Source organism: Mobula birostris, chromosome 12 (genome assembly GCF_030028105.1).
Source record: "Mobula birostris isolate sMobBir1 chromosome 12, sMobBir1.hap1, whole genome shotgun sequence".
NCBI classification, from domain to species: Eukaryota; Metazoa; Chordata; class Chondrichthyes; order Myliobatiformes; family Myliobatidae; genus Mobula; species Mobula birostris.
The window spans coordinates 77,234,426-77,251,197 of record NC_092381.1 but is presented as its reverse complement, the minus strand read 5'-3'; the positions used below and the strand labels follow the sequence as shown (position 1 = coordinate 77,251,197).

At 42.8% G+C, this 16,772-nt stretch overlaps 1 protein-coding gene across 1 annotated transcript in view; it reads left to right on the top strand.

Moving 5' to 3' along the window:
- The first annotated feature begins 5,793 nt into the window (after window positions 1-5,793).
- crb1 (crumbs cell polarity complex component 1) overlaps window positions 5,794-16,772 on the top strand; it is a 155,254-nt gene continuing 144,275 nt past the window's right edge. Inside the window, exon 1 of the mRNA XM_072274555.1 lies at window positions 5,794-5,908. Coding sequence (XP_072130656.1) covers window positions 5,794-5,908 — 115 coding nt within the window. The remainder of the gene's footprint in view (window positions 5,909-16,772) is intronic.

The following is a 16,772-nucleotide window of genomic DNA, read 5'->3' as shown; positions in this document are numbered from 1 at the left end:
AGTCAGTACATATCCGTATTTATAGCCACCCATGTGGCACTCCGGTAGTTCAGTTTACCATATCATTGTTGAGGGGTATACTCCCCGCCACCCGACCCCTCCCACTCCCACGGGTGGAGAAACCTATACTGTGGTCCTTCCCCACCGGGCCCTTGCGGTGGCTGCACCGAGTTTCAGTGCGTCCCTCAGCATGTACTCCTGCAGCCGAGAATGTGCCAGTCAGCAGCATTCTCCCACAGACATCTCCATGTGCTGGTAGATCATCAAGTTTCGGGCCAACCAAAGAGCGTCTTTCACCGAGTTGATGATCTGCCAGCGGCACCAGATGTTGGTTTTTGTTCTTTAAGAGTTGTCCCAAGTAAGTGGCTGCCCCGATTAACTGATAGCCCAATGAACGGGAATCCGTTATCTTAACATGTTGATTATGCAAAACCTTTTCAACAGTTAACACTTCAAAAGGCCTGCTAATGTGCCATTGGTTATCTGGGGCCGGGGGGGGGGGGGGGGGGGGGTGCGGAAATGTGCAGAACACAAAATGTGGCTTGGACTAAACTGATCCTTAAATTGCTGGAGCGCTTTCATCTCTTCTATCAACAAGAAGTCCAGAATACAATCATTTAAAGAGTCGGTAATTTCTCAGCCATCTGTCAGTTCGGGTATAATGCTAGGTATTATCTTGAGTGACATATGCAGAGTGACGGGTGTATCGAAAGCCAGAAAGCCAGAGGGGAATAACTAGACTCAAAGCATGGCAGAATCAAGTGACGTTTGTAGATATTGCAGCTGTAACTTACATCTGTTTAATAACATAAATCATCATATAATGAATTATTAACAGAATATACTGCAATATACTACAATGTTCATATTTCTTCACATCTGTTTAATATTATATTCCAGTAGTAAAATATTAGCAGATTTTATTGCAATATACTACAATGTTCATATTTCTCATATTTTCCTTTTATTTTAGATTGTAAAAGGATTTTTTTCTAAAAGATTATCCATATACTATAAATAAATTATTCATCCTCCAACAGTGACTATATGACAAAACTACTTTCCTAGCTGTAATATTCTGTAAAGAATTTAATGTTGTTATATAAATCTGGGTTATTTGGTGAATATCACAGTTGTCAAGCTTTTGGCAAAATATAATGAGGCAATGTTCAGCAACTGGGTTATTCTATTTGTTAAAATACTTTCAGTACATGGCGCTAATTTTCCACTCTACAACTCCATTGGAATCTTGTATTTAAAATTTTGGTCGTAATTCACACAGTGCCATTTTCTATTTTGAATTGTGAATGTTTGAAAGTATATTTAAGAATATATACCAAAATATGCATTACAATTATTTCGTAATTTTAGTAATCAATTTAATTCAAGAAGAAACCTTATACCTCATTCTGTATTCACTGCAATCCACCATTAAACAAATACAAAACTTCTAAATCTGTATGCTTAGTAAGTAATTGTGGAAAGGTTACGAGTGATTACCCATAGTTGATTAACTGAAGACATTTTAACAACTGAGGCACAGGTTCAAATGGTAAAAGTTCGATTTGGAATCAGAATTAGAATCAGGTTTATTATCACAGACATGTCATGAAATTTGTTGTAAAGAATGCAAAAGACCAATGATTAGGAATAATATCACAAAATAGGTCTTCAAAGCCAGCTTCATTTTAACAGTAAGTATCAGGTTAGGCAAAATATGAGGTAATCATTTAAGCAATTACATTGGTCAAATGTTAAGACGTCCAAGTGTGGCTTGATTATTCTTTTTTTGTAATTTGCAGAAACAACTGCAAATCTGTGGGTTAATAATTGAACTTCAAAATTCAGATAAGTTATGAATCTCAAACAAGGGGCCATGAGAAGGCCTTGGTGGACAGGATTAAGGAAAACTCCAAGGCATTCTACAAGTACGTAAAGAGCAAGAGGATAAGACGTAAGAGAATAGGACCATTCAAGTGTGACAGTGGAAAAGTGTGTACGAAACCAGAGGAGATAGCAGAGGAACTTAATGAATACTTTACTTCAGTATTCACTACGGAAAAGGATCTTGGCGATTGTAGAGATGACTTGCAGCGGACTGAAAAGCTTGAGCATGTAGATATTAAGGAAGAGGATGAGCTGGAGCTTCTGGAAAGCATCAAGTTGGATAAGTCATCGGGACTGAACGGGATGTACCTCAGGCTACTGTGGGAAGCGAGGGAGGAGATTGCTAAGCCTCTGGTGATGATCTTTGCATCATCAATGAGGACAGGAGAGGTTCCGGAGGATTGGAGGGTTGCAGATGTTGTTCCCTTATTCAAGAAAGGGAGTAGAGGTAGCCCAGGAATTTATAGACCAATGAGTCTTTCTTCAGTCTTGGTAAACTGATGGAGAAGATCCTGAAAGGCAGAATTTATGAACATTTGGAGAGGCATAATATGATTAGGAATAGTCATCATGGCTTTGTCAAAGGCAGGTCGTGCCTTACGAGCCTGATTGAATTTTTTGAGAATGTGACTAAACACATTGATGAAGGTAGAGCCGTAGATGTAGTCATATATGGATTTTAGCAAGCCATTTGATAAGGTACCCTATCCAAGGCTTATTGAGGCATGGGATCCAAGGGGACATTGCTTTGTGGATCCAGAACTGGCTTGCCCACAGAAGACAAAAAGTGGTGGTAGATGGGTTATATCCTGCATGGAGGCCGGTGACCAGTGGTGTGCCTGAGGGATCTGTTCTGGGACCCCTACTCTTTGTGATTTTTAAAAATGACCTGGATGAACATAGAACATAGAATAGTACAGCACAGTACAGGCCCTTCGGCCCACAATGTTGTGCTGAACCTTAAACTCTGCCTCCCATATAACACCCCTCCCCCCACCTTAAATTCCTCCATGAGAAAGTGGAGGGATGGGTTAGTAAATTTGATGATGACACAAATGTTGCGGGAGTTGTGGATAGTGTGGAGGGCTGTCAGAGGTTATAGCGGGACATTGATAGGATGCAAAACTGGGCTGAGAATTGGCAGATGGAGTTCAACCCAGATAAGTGTGAGCTGGTTCATTTTGGTAGGTTAAATATGATGGCAGAATATAGCATTAATGGCAAGACTCTTGGCAATGTGGAAGATCAGAGAGACCTTGCAGTCCGAGTCCATAGGACACTCAAAGCTGCTGTGCAGGTTGACTCTGTGGTTAAGAAGGCATACAGTGCCTTGACCTTCATCAACCATGGGATTGAGTTTAAGAGCCGAGAGGTAATGTTGCAGCTATATCCAACCTGGTCAGACCCCACTTGGAGTACTATGCTCAATTCTGTTCGCCTCACTACAGGAAGGATGTGAAAACCATAGAAAGGATGCAGAGGAGATTTACAACAATGTTGCCTGGTTTGGGGAGCATGCCTTATGAGAATAGGTTGAGTGGACTTGGCCTTTTCTCCTTGAAGCAACAGAGGATGAGAGGTGACCTGATAGAGGTGTACAAGATAATGACAAGCATTGATCATATAGATAGTCAGAGGCTTTTTCCCAGGGCTGAAATGGCTGGCACAAGAGGGCATAGTTTTAAGGTGCTTGGATGTAGGTACAGAAGAGATGTCAGGGGTAAGTTTTTTATGCTGAGAGTGGTCAGTGCGTTGAATGGGCTACCGGCGGTGGCGGTGGAGGCAGAAATGATAGGGTCTTTTAAGAGACTCCTGATAGGTACACGGAGCTTAGAAAAATGGAGGGCTATGGATAAGCCTCAGTAGTTCTAAGGTAAGGACATGTTCGGCACAGCTGTATGTGCTGAAGAGCCTGTATTATGCCGTAGGTTTTCTACGTTTCTATCTTGTATCTGATACCAATATTATATCTTTTTCCATTGTGGTGGGGAAATCAAAATCATCCTTTTTCCGGTGATGATAGATTAGTTCGGCATTAAAGCCTACCTTCTGAACACTTCATTTGGACAATTCATACCAAATTCTCAAATAATGATTGAAGAAGAAATAGTGAGGCATCTGGAAAGAAATGGATCCATCATGCAGACTTAACATGGATTCAGCAGGTCCTGTTTGACAAACTTACTAGAGTTCTTTGAGGATATAAAAAGCACAGTGGATAGAGGGTAACAGATGCATGTTATTTACTTGGATTTCCAGAAGGGGTTCAATGAGGTGTCACATAAAAGGCTTATCCATAAGATAAGGATGCATAGAGTTGGTGGTGCTGTATTAGCATGGATAGAGGATTGGTTAACCATAGAAAGCAAAGATTGGGATACATGGGTGTTTCTCTGGTTGGCAATCAGTGGTGAGTGGTGTGCTGCAGGGATTGGTGCTGGGCCCGCAACTGTTCACAATATACATTAACGATCTGGAAGAGTGGACCGAGTGACACTAAATTGAGTGGAAAAGCAAATTGTGCAGAGGATACAGAGAGTCTGCAGAGATATATAGATAGGCTAAGTCAGTGGGCAAGGGTCTGGCAGATGGAGTACAATGTTGTTCATCCACTCTGGAAGGAAAATAGATCAGATTATTATTTAACTGGTAAAAAAAATTGCAGCATGCTGCTGTGCAGAAGGGCTTGGGAGCGCTTATGCATGAATCACAAAAGTTGGTTTGCAGGTGCAGCAGGCTATCAAGAAGGCAAATGGACTGTTGGCCTTCATTGCTAAAGGGGTTGAACTTAACAGCAGGGAGGTTATGCTGCAATTGCAGAGGGTACTAATGAGGCTGCGCCTGGAGTACTGCACGCTGTTCTGGTCTCCTTACTTGAGAAAGGATATACTGGCTTGGAGGTGGTGCAGAGGAGGTTCACCAGGTTGGTTCCAGAAATGAGGGGGTTAGACTGTGAGGAGAGATTGAGCCATCTGGGACTGTATTTGCTGGAATTCAGAAGGATAAGAGGAGATCTTATAGAAACATATAAAGTTATGAAAGGGATAGATAAGATAGAGGCAGAAAAGTTGTTTCCTCTGGTAGGGGAGACTAGAACTAGGCAACATAGCCTCAAGCTTTAGGGTAGTAAATTTAGGACAGAATGAGGAGGAACTGCTTTTCTCAAAAAGTGATGAATCTGTGGAATTCTCTGCCCAATGAAACGGAGTATACTGACTGGCTGCACTACAGCCTGGTATGAGAACATCAATTCCCTTGAACGGAAAATCCCACAATAAGTGTTGGATACGGTTCAGTCCATCAAGGTTAAAGCCTTCCCCGCAACTGGGCCCATCCACAGGGAACGTTATCGCAGGAAAGCATCATCAAGCGTACCCCGCACCCAATTCCTCTTCCCGCTCCTGCCACCTGGAAGAAGGCACAGGAGCCTCAGTACTCACACCAACAGGTTCAATAACAGTTATCACCCCTCAACCACCAGGCTCCTGAACCAAAGGGGAAAACTTCCCTCAACTTCACTTCCCCATCATTAAAATATTCCGACAACCTATGGTAAGGATTCACTTTCAAGGACGCTTCATCACACGTTCTCGATATCTGTGGCTTATTTATCTTTTATTTCTCTTTCTTTTTGTATTTGCAGTTCGTTGTCTTGCACACTGGTTTTTCGCCCTGTTGGTGTGGTCTTTCATTGATTCTATTATGGTTATTGGATTTATTGAGTATGTCCGCAAGAAAATTAATCTCAGGGTTTTATATGGAGACATATATGTACTTTGATAGTAAACTTACTTTGAACTTGGTACAAATTACACCATACGTAGATCGTTTTGATTTCCCGTCGAATTGATACTGTGCTGTGGAGAAATAAGGAAACCTCTCCGTGCTCTATTCTTACACGGGAATATGAAACGACAGCCCTGGTCGGAGCAAACTCCAATCCGATTAACATTCAGATCTGTAGCGGGTTTGGAGAGTTGCCCGACTGAGCTCGAAGAAGGTGGTGACTGCCGCCTCTGGGGTGAGAGCCCCACAACACTTGGCCCCTGAAAGAGCCGCGCGAGATGTCACTTGGCAACTGTTTTGCCTTAGGAGGCTTGCGGCGTCCGCAGGTGAAGGAAGTGCCGGGCACAGAACGAAAACCTCGCTGATCGATCAGAGCTGCAGGATGATTTTAAATCATGGCTTTGTGTAAAACCTCAAGAGTGGCCGCAGAGATCTCCTTTTCCCTGCGCCTGTTGCTTTTCATCGCCACTCAGAGTAAGTTCCTCACTGTAATATTGTCCGTTGTACTTCTAATATTCTGCATTACCTCTACACGATTTGTGGATATAAATTAATGAGATTTGAAATGCTAATTTGGGTCAATCTGTGCTGGCAACGTCCTTTAATATCATTTAAATCGTTCTTTCAAGCGCACGGAATCAATCGATTGACTAATAAAGTTAATTTCACGTGTGTAGTGAAATTATCTTTGTATGTGGTTTAGAATTTTATTTTAAATCTTAGCTAGAAGCGTTTGGGAACGTGCTGGGATGAATGGAAGAGGCAACAATAGATAGAGGCGGGGGTCATATTGTATGCCGACAATTGCGAAACAGTCTTCTGAATCCGTCAAGATTTTGAATTAAGACGATTTTTCAGGTTGAATTTACATGGGTCACAACCCGGCCACGAGGAATTTGAATTTTACCAAATCTATCTGAACGCCGCTTTCGAGGCAGTTAACGAGCTAGCTGTTTCTGACTGGGATTCCGCGAAGTTCTGCCTACAGTGTTTGTCTGATCTGGGTCACTTTATGCCGCCCAGATCTAGTAGATGCACATAGAAATCCAGTATTAGCTTTGTCCTTGTCCTTGTCACCCAGACAAAACTAATTGTCCAAAACAAAATGAACGCTTCTGAAGTAAAACTTGGATCATTCGTTTGCTTCAGATACATTATAATGTGATTTTGCTCGTTTAACTTGCTGCCTTCCAGCAGTTTAGCATATTAGGGGATGTTTCAAAGGACAAGTTCTGATTGTCAAAATGATGAAGATGCGATCATTACGGAATTAACATGCATGCTAGATTTGTAAAGATATTCGTTTGCAATTGTGTATCTTGCGACAATAGGCACTTCGGCGCCTTGTTTTCTAATCTTCCCAAACTAAACTTTAAGTGAAAATATTATAGCATTAGATTTACGGGGGTCGATTATTTCGTCCAAAGTATTGACTGGCTAGCAGTCTTCAAAATTACGGAAAGTTCAGTTAAACATTTTCGCGCCCCCTTGTGTACAAAATAATTGCATTTAAAGTAGCTTTTGCAGAGTTTAACGATTAATAGTCTTCGTTTTATTGGGGAAGTACCAGTCGTAAGACTTTTTAAAAATTGAAGCCTATGTTTTTAAGTAACTTTGGAAGTCGAAAGCATTGTCTTCTCCTTCTGACTGCCCCAGAAACATCTTAAGGTCTTTATTTTAAAACCAATGAGGTATTTATAAAATGTGACTGTTACTTGTCGGGGAATAAGTAACTAATTTCATTTGTTGTGGAATTTTGTTGTTTTGGGCAGCAGTACATCGCAAAACATAGTAATTACAATATTAATTAACTAGTAATTACAGTAAGTATATATAATTAAATTAAGTAGTGCAGAAAGGGAAGGGGTTTTGTTTCAAATGAGGTACACTGTCCATTCAGAAATCTGATGGTGGAGGGACAGAAGCTGTCCCTGAAACGACAGGCTCGTCTCACAAACAACAATGTGGTACTGCGATCACATGATGTCTGAGATGTAAATACGAGACAGCACACGTGGGAGGGATTAGGAAAAAAAATGAACGAACGAGAACTTTCCCATTGTTTTTTTAAAATAATGGATACTATGGGATCTTTTACTACTGTAACCCAATTTAACATCTTCTCAAGCAGAGCAGTCCGATACTGCAACATGCAACTCTTTCACTGGTTGTGTTTAAGCTTCAAGAATGGGTCTTCAATCTGCAAATCATCCATTTTGAGCCACTTTCTGCAGCCTAAAACAAACCAGTTGTGTTTCTGCAAAGTCCAGCTGGAGTAGAAGAATCCCTAACGTAAAACACTCGTCGGGTGCAGTTTCTGAAAACAAATTAGACCAGACCTGTTTATAAACGCAGAGATTATGCAAATACTGGAAATCCGGAGCACCCCACAGAAAATGCTGGAGGAACTCAACAGGTCAGGCAGCATCTTTGGAGAGGAATAAACAGTTGACTTTTCTGGATGAGAGCCTTCACCAGGATTTTTTTATTGTTTAATTCTGAAAAATATTACTTTAACTCTTCTATTTTTTATAATTTTTCTTCCTCCCCCCCCCATCCCACCCCTCTCTTCCCGGTAACCTTGCTAGTTTGTTACTTTTGCTATGTTTGTAACTCCAAAACATAAAAGCCAGTTTAAAGTAAAACATGGATCTGGGAGGTAATGCGTATCTAGTTTCATTTTTACTTTAAGCAAGGTGCATAAGTAATAACATGGCGTGATGTACACCATTCATGTACTCTTACATATAACCTGTAATTAATTATTTAAACAAACAAGAGTGCTTAATCAAAGAATATATTTACAACATTACAGTACTCAAATATTAAATACACAATCATTTTCAGCAGTGTTTGATCCTTTTTCTCCAGCATTGTAGCACAGCACCTTCTGCTGACCCTTCAGCTGCAGTGAGGTGCCTGATTTTCAGCTTCCTCCACTTGTTTTTGGGACCTGGTTTGCTGACTGCATCTCCCTATTTCATTATCTATAAACCCACATTGCTAATACAATTAAAGTTAATAAAGCTGTTTCAAGGAAATGATGCTTGATGAGTCAGCCTCATCGTCCAATGTTCCAACTGGACAAACGTGAGAACTGATTTTGAAACATTTCTGGTATTAAAGGTGGTTAATCTGTCCAATTTTAGGACATGATTAGGACCGTTTTAAGACAGTTCTGTGTATACATTTTAAAGGCAGAGTTTTGTTTTAATATGTATTTGCCTTTAATTGTATAACTTGAAAAATGTACTTTAGACAAACATTTCATTTTACACACACTATTTCATTTTGCTCACAAGGCAGAGGGTGGTAGTAGATGGAGCATATTCTGCCTGGAGGTCAGTGACCAGTGGTATACTGCAGGGATCTGTTATGGGACCCCTGCTCTTTGAGATTTTTACATTTGGAAGTGTTGGTTAATAAGCTTGCAGATGGCAAGAAGGTTGGTGATATTGTGGATAGAGTAGAAGGTTACAATGAAACATTGATTGGACGCAGAGCTGGGCTGAGAAGTGGCAGATGGAGTTCAATTGGGAAAAATGTGGAGTGATGCACTTTGGAAGGTTAAACTTGAAGGCCAAGTGCAGGGTTAATGCCAGGATTCTTAACAGTGTGGAAAAGCAGGGAGATCTTGGATTCTACATCCATAGATCCCTCAAAGTTGCTGTGCATTGATGGAGTGGTTAATAAGGCATATAGGGTGTTGGCCTTCATTAATCAGGGGACTGAGTTCAGGAGCTGTGATTTGGAGAATTTCGAGAGGGTGCAGAGGAGATTTACCAAGATCCTGCCCAGATTAGAAAGTACATCTTATGCGAACAACAGGAATTCTGCAGATGCTGGAAATTCAAGCAACACACATCGAAGTTGCTGGTGAACGCAGCAGGCCAGGCAGCATCTCTAGGAAGAGGTACAGTTGACGTTTCAGGCCGAGACCCTTCGTCAGGACTAACTGAAGGAAGAGTTAGTAAGAGATTTGAAAGTGGGAGGGGGAGGGGGAGATCCAAAATGATAGGAGAAGACAGGAGGGGGAGGGATAGAGCCAAGAGCTGGACAGGTGATTGGCAAAGGGGATATGAGAGGATCATGGGGCAGGAGGTCCGGGGAGAAAGACAAGGGGGGGAACCCAGAGGATGGGCAAGGGGTATAGTCAGAGGGACAGAGGGAGAAAAAGGAGAGTGAGAGAAAGAATGTGTGTATAAAAATAAATAACGGATGGGGAGGGGGAGGTGGGGCATTAGCGGAAGTTAGAAAAGTCAATGTTCATGCCATCAGGTTGGAGGCTACCCAGATGGAATATAAGGTGTTGTTCCTCCAACCTGAGTGTGGCTTCAGCTTTACAGTAGAGGAGGCCGTGGATAGACATGTCAGAATGGGAATGGGATGTGGAATTAAAATGTGTGGCCACTGGGAGATCCTGCTTTCTCTGGCGGACAGAGCGTAGGTGTTCAGCAAAAATGTCTTATGCGGATAGGTTGAGAGAACTAGGATTTTTCTCTCTAGCAAACCAGCAAGTTTATTTGTATAGCAATTTTCAAACACAAGGCAGTTCAAAATACTTTACATAGAACAAGATATAAAAATCGAACATCAAATTTCAGACAATATATAAGAATAAAATCACACAAAAGTAGTTATGATAAATTAAAGTTACAGTGCGGGAGATGCTAATTAAAAGCTTCAGTGAAAAGAAATGTTTAAACCTGGATTTAAAAGAGCTTAAAGTTGGGGCAGACTTCAGATCCTCTGGAAGGTTACTCCAGATATGTGAAGCATAGTAACTAAAAGCAAAGGAGGATGGTTAGTGAGTTGATAGAGTTGTATAATAGACAACAGCATTTGTTATGTGGACATCAGCATTTTATTCCCAGGCAGCAATGACACATATGAGAGGGCATATTTCTCAGATGATTGGAGGAAAATCTCGGGGTGATGTAAGTTTTGGGCTGAGACCCTTCTTCAGGACAGAGAAGGAAGAGGGAAGACGCCAGAATTAAAAGGTGGGTGAGGAGAAGGAGGCTTGCTGGTAGGTGATAGGTGAAGCCAGGTGAGTAGGAAAGGTCAAGGGCTTGAGAAGAAGGCACTTGATAGGAGAGGAGAGTGAACCAAAGGAGAAATGGAAGAAGGAGGGGACACAGGGGGAGGTGATAGGCAGATGAGAAGAGGTAAAAGGTCAGAGTGGAGAATAGAGGAACTTGGGGGGGAGTGGATTTTACATAGAACATAGAATAGTACAGCACAGTACAGGCCCTTCAGCCCACAATGTTGTGCCGACCCTCAAACCCTGCCTCCCATATAACCCCCCACCTTAAATTCCTCCATATACCTGTCCAGTAGTCTCTTAAACTTCACTAGTGAATCTGCCTTCCACCACTGACTCAGGCAGTGCATTCCACACACCAACCACTCTCTGAGTAAAAAAACCTTCCTCTAATATCCCCCTTGAACTCCCCACCCCTTACCTTAAAGCCATGTCCTCTTGTATTGAGCAGTGGTGCCCTGGGGAAAAGGCGCTGGCTATCCACTCTATCTATTCCTCTTATTATCTTGTACACCTCTATCATGCCTCCTCTCATTCTCCTTTTCTCCAAAGAGTAAAGCTCTAGCTCTCTTGATCTCTGATCATAATGCATACTCTCTAAACCAGGCAGCATCCTGGTAAATCTCCTCTGTACCCTTTCCAATGCTTCCACATCCTTCCTATAGTGAACTGGACACAGTACTCCAAGTGTGGCCTAACCAGAGTTTTATAGAGCTGCATCATTACATCGCGACTCTAAACTCTATCCCTCGAATTATGAAAGCTAACACCCCATAAGCTTTTTTAACTACCCTATCCACCTGTGAGGCAACTTTCAGGGATCTGTGGACATGTACCCCGAGCTCCCTTTGCTCCTCCACACTACCAAGTATCCTGCCATTTACTTTGTACTCTGCCTTGGAGTTTGTCCTTCCAAAGTGTACTACCTCACACTTCTCCGGGTTGAACTCCATCTGCCACTTCTCAGCCCACTTCTGCATCCTATCAATGTCTCTCTGCAATCTTTGACAATCCTCTACACTATCTACAACACCACCAACCTTTGTGTCATCTGCAAACTTGCCAACCCACCCTTCTACCCCCACATCCAGGTCGTTAATAAAAATCACGAAAAGTAGAGGTCCCAGAACAGATCCTTGTGGGACACCACTAGTTACAATCCTCCAATCTGAGTGTACTCCCTCCACCACCACCCTCTGCCTTCTGCAGGCAAGCCAATTCTGAATCCACCTGGCCAAACTTCCCTGGATCCCATGCCTTCTGACTTTCTGAATAAGCCTACCGTGTGGAACCTTGTGAAATGCCTTACTAAAATCCATATAGATCACATCCACTGCACTACCCTCATCTATATGCCTGGTCACCTCCTCAAAGAACTCTATCAGGCTTGTTAGACATGATCTGCCCTTCACAAAGCCATGTTGACTGTCCCTGATCAGACCATGATTCTCTAAGTGCCCAGAGATCCTATCTCTAAGAATCTTTTCCAACAGCTTTCCCACCACAGACGTAAGGCTCACTGGTCTATAATTACCTGGACTATCCCTACTACCTTTTTTGAACAAGGGGACAACATTCGCCTCCCTACAATCCTTCGGTACCATTCCCGTGGACAACAAGGACATAAAGATCCTAGCCAGAGGCTCAGCAATCTCTTCCCTTGCCTCGTGGAGCAGCCTGGGGAATATTCTGTCAGGCCCCGGGGACTTATCCATCCTGATGTATTTTAACAACTCCAACACCTCCTCTCCCTTAATATCGACATGCTCCAGAACATCAACCTCACTCATATTGTCCTTACCATCATCAAGTTCCCTCTCATTGGTGAATACCAAAGAGAAGTATTCATTGAGGGCCTCGCTCACTTCCATAGCCTCCAGGCACATCTTCCCACCTTTATCTCTAATCGTCCTTCTTTCACTCTTTTCATCCTTTTTTCTTCACATAATTGAAGAATGCCTTGGGGTTTTCCTTTACCCTACTCGCTAAGGCCTTCTCATGCCCCCTCTTGCTCTTCTCAGCCCCTTCTTAAGCTCCTTTCTTGCTTCCCTATATTCCTCAATAGACACATCTGATCCTTGCTTCCTAAACCTCATGTATGCTGCCTTCTTCCACCTGACTAGATTTTCCACCTCACTTGTCACCCATGGTTCCTTCACCCTACCATTCTTTATCTTTCTCACCGGGACAAATTTATCCCTAACATCCTGCAAGAGATCTCTAACCATCGACCGCATGTCCATTGTACATTTCCCTGCAAAAACATCATCCCAATTCACACCCGCAAGTTCTAGCCTTATAGCCTCATAACTTGCCTTTCCCCAATTAAAAATTTTCCTGTCCTCTCTGATTCTATCCTTTTCCATGATAATGCTAAAGGCTAGGGAGCGGTGGTCACTGTGCCCCCCAGATGCTCACCCACTGAGAGATCTGTGACCTGACCCGGTTCATTACCTAGTACTAGATCTAGTATGGCATTCCCCCTAGTCGGCCTGTCAGCATACTGTGACTGGAATCCATCCTGGACACAATTAACAAACTCTGCCCCATCTAAACCCTTGGAACTAATCAGGTGCCAATCAATATTAGGGAAGTTAAAGTCACCCATGATAACAACTCTGTTATTTTTGCACCTTTCCAAACTCTGCCTCCCAATCTGCTCCTCTGTATCTCTGCTGCTACCAGGGGGCCTATAGAATCCCCCAATAGAGTAACTGCTCCCTTCCTGTTCCTGACTTCCACCCATACTGACTCAAAAGAGGATCCTGCTACATTACCCACTCTTTCTGTAGCTGTAATAGTATCCCTGACCAGTAATGCCAGCCCTCCTCCCCTTTTTCCGCCCTCTCTATCCCTTTTAAAGCACTGAAATCCAGGAATATTGAGAATTCATTCCTGCCCTGGTGCCAGCCAAGTCTCTGTAATGGCCACTACATCATAATTCCATGTATGTATCCAAGCTTTCAGTTCATCACCTTTGTTCCTGATGCTTCTTGCATTGAGATACACACATTTCAGCCCTTCTACCTTACTACCTTTACACCCTTTATTCTGTTTCTCTTTCCTCAAAGCCTCTCTATATATTAGATCTGGCTTTACTCCATGCACTTCTTTCACTGCTCTATCGCTCTGGGTCCCATCCCCCCTGCAAATTAGTTTAAACCCTCCCGAACCATGCTAGCAAACCTACCTGCAAGGATATTGCTCCCCCTCGAGTTCAGGTGCACCCCTTCCAATCTGTACAGGTCCCACCTTCCCCAGAAGAGATCCCAATGATCCAAAAATCTAAAACCGTGCTCCCTGCACCAACTCCTCAGCCACGCATTCAACTGCCAACTCCTCCAATTCTTACAATCACTGTCACGTAGCACTGGCAGCAATCCTGAGAACGCCACCCTTGAGGTCCTGTTCTTCAGCCTTCTGCCTAGTTCCCGAAACTCACACTTCTGGACCTCATCCCTCTTCCTGCCTATGTCGTTGGTCCCGACATGTATCACGATTTCTGGTTGCTTTCCCTCTCGTACCAGGATGTCGTGCACCCGGTCAGAGACATCCCAGACCCTGGCACCCAGGAGGCAACAAACCATGCGGGTATCCTTCTCACGTCCACAAAATCTCCTGTCTACTCCCCTGAGTATAGAGTCTGCAATGACGACAGGTCTCCTCTTCTCCGTCCCACGCTTCTGCACCACCGGGTCAGACTCAGTGCTGGAGGCCCTGCCACCGTGGCTCACACCTGGTCGGTCATCCCCGCCAACAGTATCCAGGACGGTAAACTTATTATTCAGGGGAATGGCTACACCAGTGCTCTGCAGTACCCGTCTGCTCACCTTCACTTTCCCCCCTCTGACTGTCACCCAACGACCTGTTTCCGACAGCCCAGGTGTGACTAACTCCCCGTATACCAGAAGAAGAAATCATGCCCTCGGGTTGGAGGCTACTCAAACAGAATACAAGGTCTTGGTCCTTCACCTTAGAGGGCGGCCTCACTTGATGCAAGAGGAGACTGTAGACCGACGTGTCAGAATGGGAGTGGGAATCACAATTAAATGTTTGGCCATCAGGAAGTCCCACTTGAGGCAATGGAGCAAAGGTGCCCGACAAAGCGTGTGAAATATAACCTGGAACTATATTAAGAAGTTTTATTTCAAGACTTTTGGCAATGTTACAAATAATATTTCCCTAAACAATGGTCTTGCTTGACTCTTCTTCCCGTATTCCACCTTTTGTAATATACTCCAAACACTCAAAATATTGCTCTGTCAGGAGAGACTTCTGGAATGTAGTATTATGTAGCATAGTAAAACTAACAAAATAAATTTATGCCTAATTTTAAGATGATTGGAGGAAAGCATCGGGGGGGCGGGGTGTTGTATATGTTTTACATAGAGAGTGGTGGGTGCATGGAACATCATGCCAGGGGTAGAGGTTGATACATTAGTGACATTTAAAAAACTCTTATTTAGGCACACGGATGTCAGAAAAATGGAGGGTTATGTGTGAAGGAAGGGCTAGATTGATCTTAGAGTAGGTTAAGAGGTCGTAGGCTGAAGGACTTGTATTGTGCTTTAGTGTTCTATGTTCTAAAAATTCAGAATATTAAAGTTGTACATGCAAGTCCTCACAAAAGATACTGTAATTTTCATGCTTGTGAATAATACCGTACATTTAGAAAAAGGCACAGAGTTTCAATTGCCGTTAACTCTATTTGTTCTGTTTCTGCACTGTTACATTTTGGGAATAGCATGTGGGCAGGGAAGGATAATTTAGAATAAACTTCACCCGACATCAATGTGATGAGACCCTCTTAAAAACTGAAAAAAAAATTCCTTTAAACACCAATGGTCTAAAGATCACTTGTACAGATTCAGTTTAATTGATCTCCTTTCAGTGCTTCAAATGCAAAACACAGGAGATGATGGAAAGCAGAAATAACAACAGAAGTTGCTGGAGTTACTGTACTCAGCAGATCAGGCTATGTCTGCAGAGAGAGAAACGAGAGATAAGGATTCAAATCAGTGACTAAAGTAGAACATATTTGCACTGTGCTAGTATTGTGAGAACAATTCACCCCAAATCAACATCAAATAATGCTATGTGGAAGATCATCTTGTGCTTTCTGTAAACTTTCTCATTCTGGTACCTTTCCCACATGATAGTGCTGGGATATCAAAGCCCACCCATGAAATTTTGTTTTAGCATCTTCACTGTATTTTCAATCTATCTGCAGAAAGGTCCTGACGAAGGGTCTCGGCCTGAAACGTCGACTGTACCTCGTCCTAGAGATGCTGCCTGGCCTGCTGCGTTCACCAGCAACTTTGATGTGTGTTGCTTGAATTTGCAGCCTCTGCAGAACTCCTGTTGTTTGCAGAAAGGTTTTCTCATTTCCTTTATGTGTGTATAAATGTCTTTGATGAGCCACGAAAAGCTCTTGCTCAAGATGAGGCATGTTCGCACTATTACCCAGGGCCTTTTGCAGAAACATTATGGGATGTCTGACTGTGGTGAACTCGATGTGTCCTAGATGCATTGCTGCCCTGGTGAGGAGATCATCAGTTTTTGCACTAGCAGGCTCAATGGTGGTCTGAGAGCCGGGAATGGTGTAGGGATGGGTGGAATGTTCATGAGAGTGTTAAAGCAACAATTTCTGTGTGTATGATGGAACAATGATTTAGCAGTGTTCAACTCACTCTGATGGCCCTTCTAACATCATGAACTATCTTGCAATATTATAGTCATAGTTGTACACACAGAAATAGGTCCTTTGGCCCACTGTGTGAATGCCAACCTTCTTGTCCATCCACACTAATTTCATTTGTTTGCACTGTCCTTCTATGCCTTGCCTATTTAAGTACCTATCTAACTACTGGTTAAACATAGTGATTGTATCTGACAACACCATCTCCTCTGGCAGTGTGTTCCAGATATCAACCATTCTCTGTGTGCAAGATGAACTTTCCTCACAAATCTCCTTTGAAACTCCTTCATCTGGTCCTAAGTCTTTGCCCTCTTGTTTCTGACACCTTTATGAAGGGTTTATTTCTTTTTGTAAAGT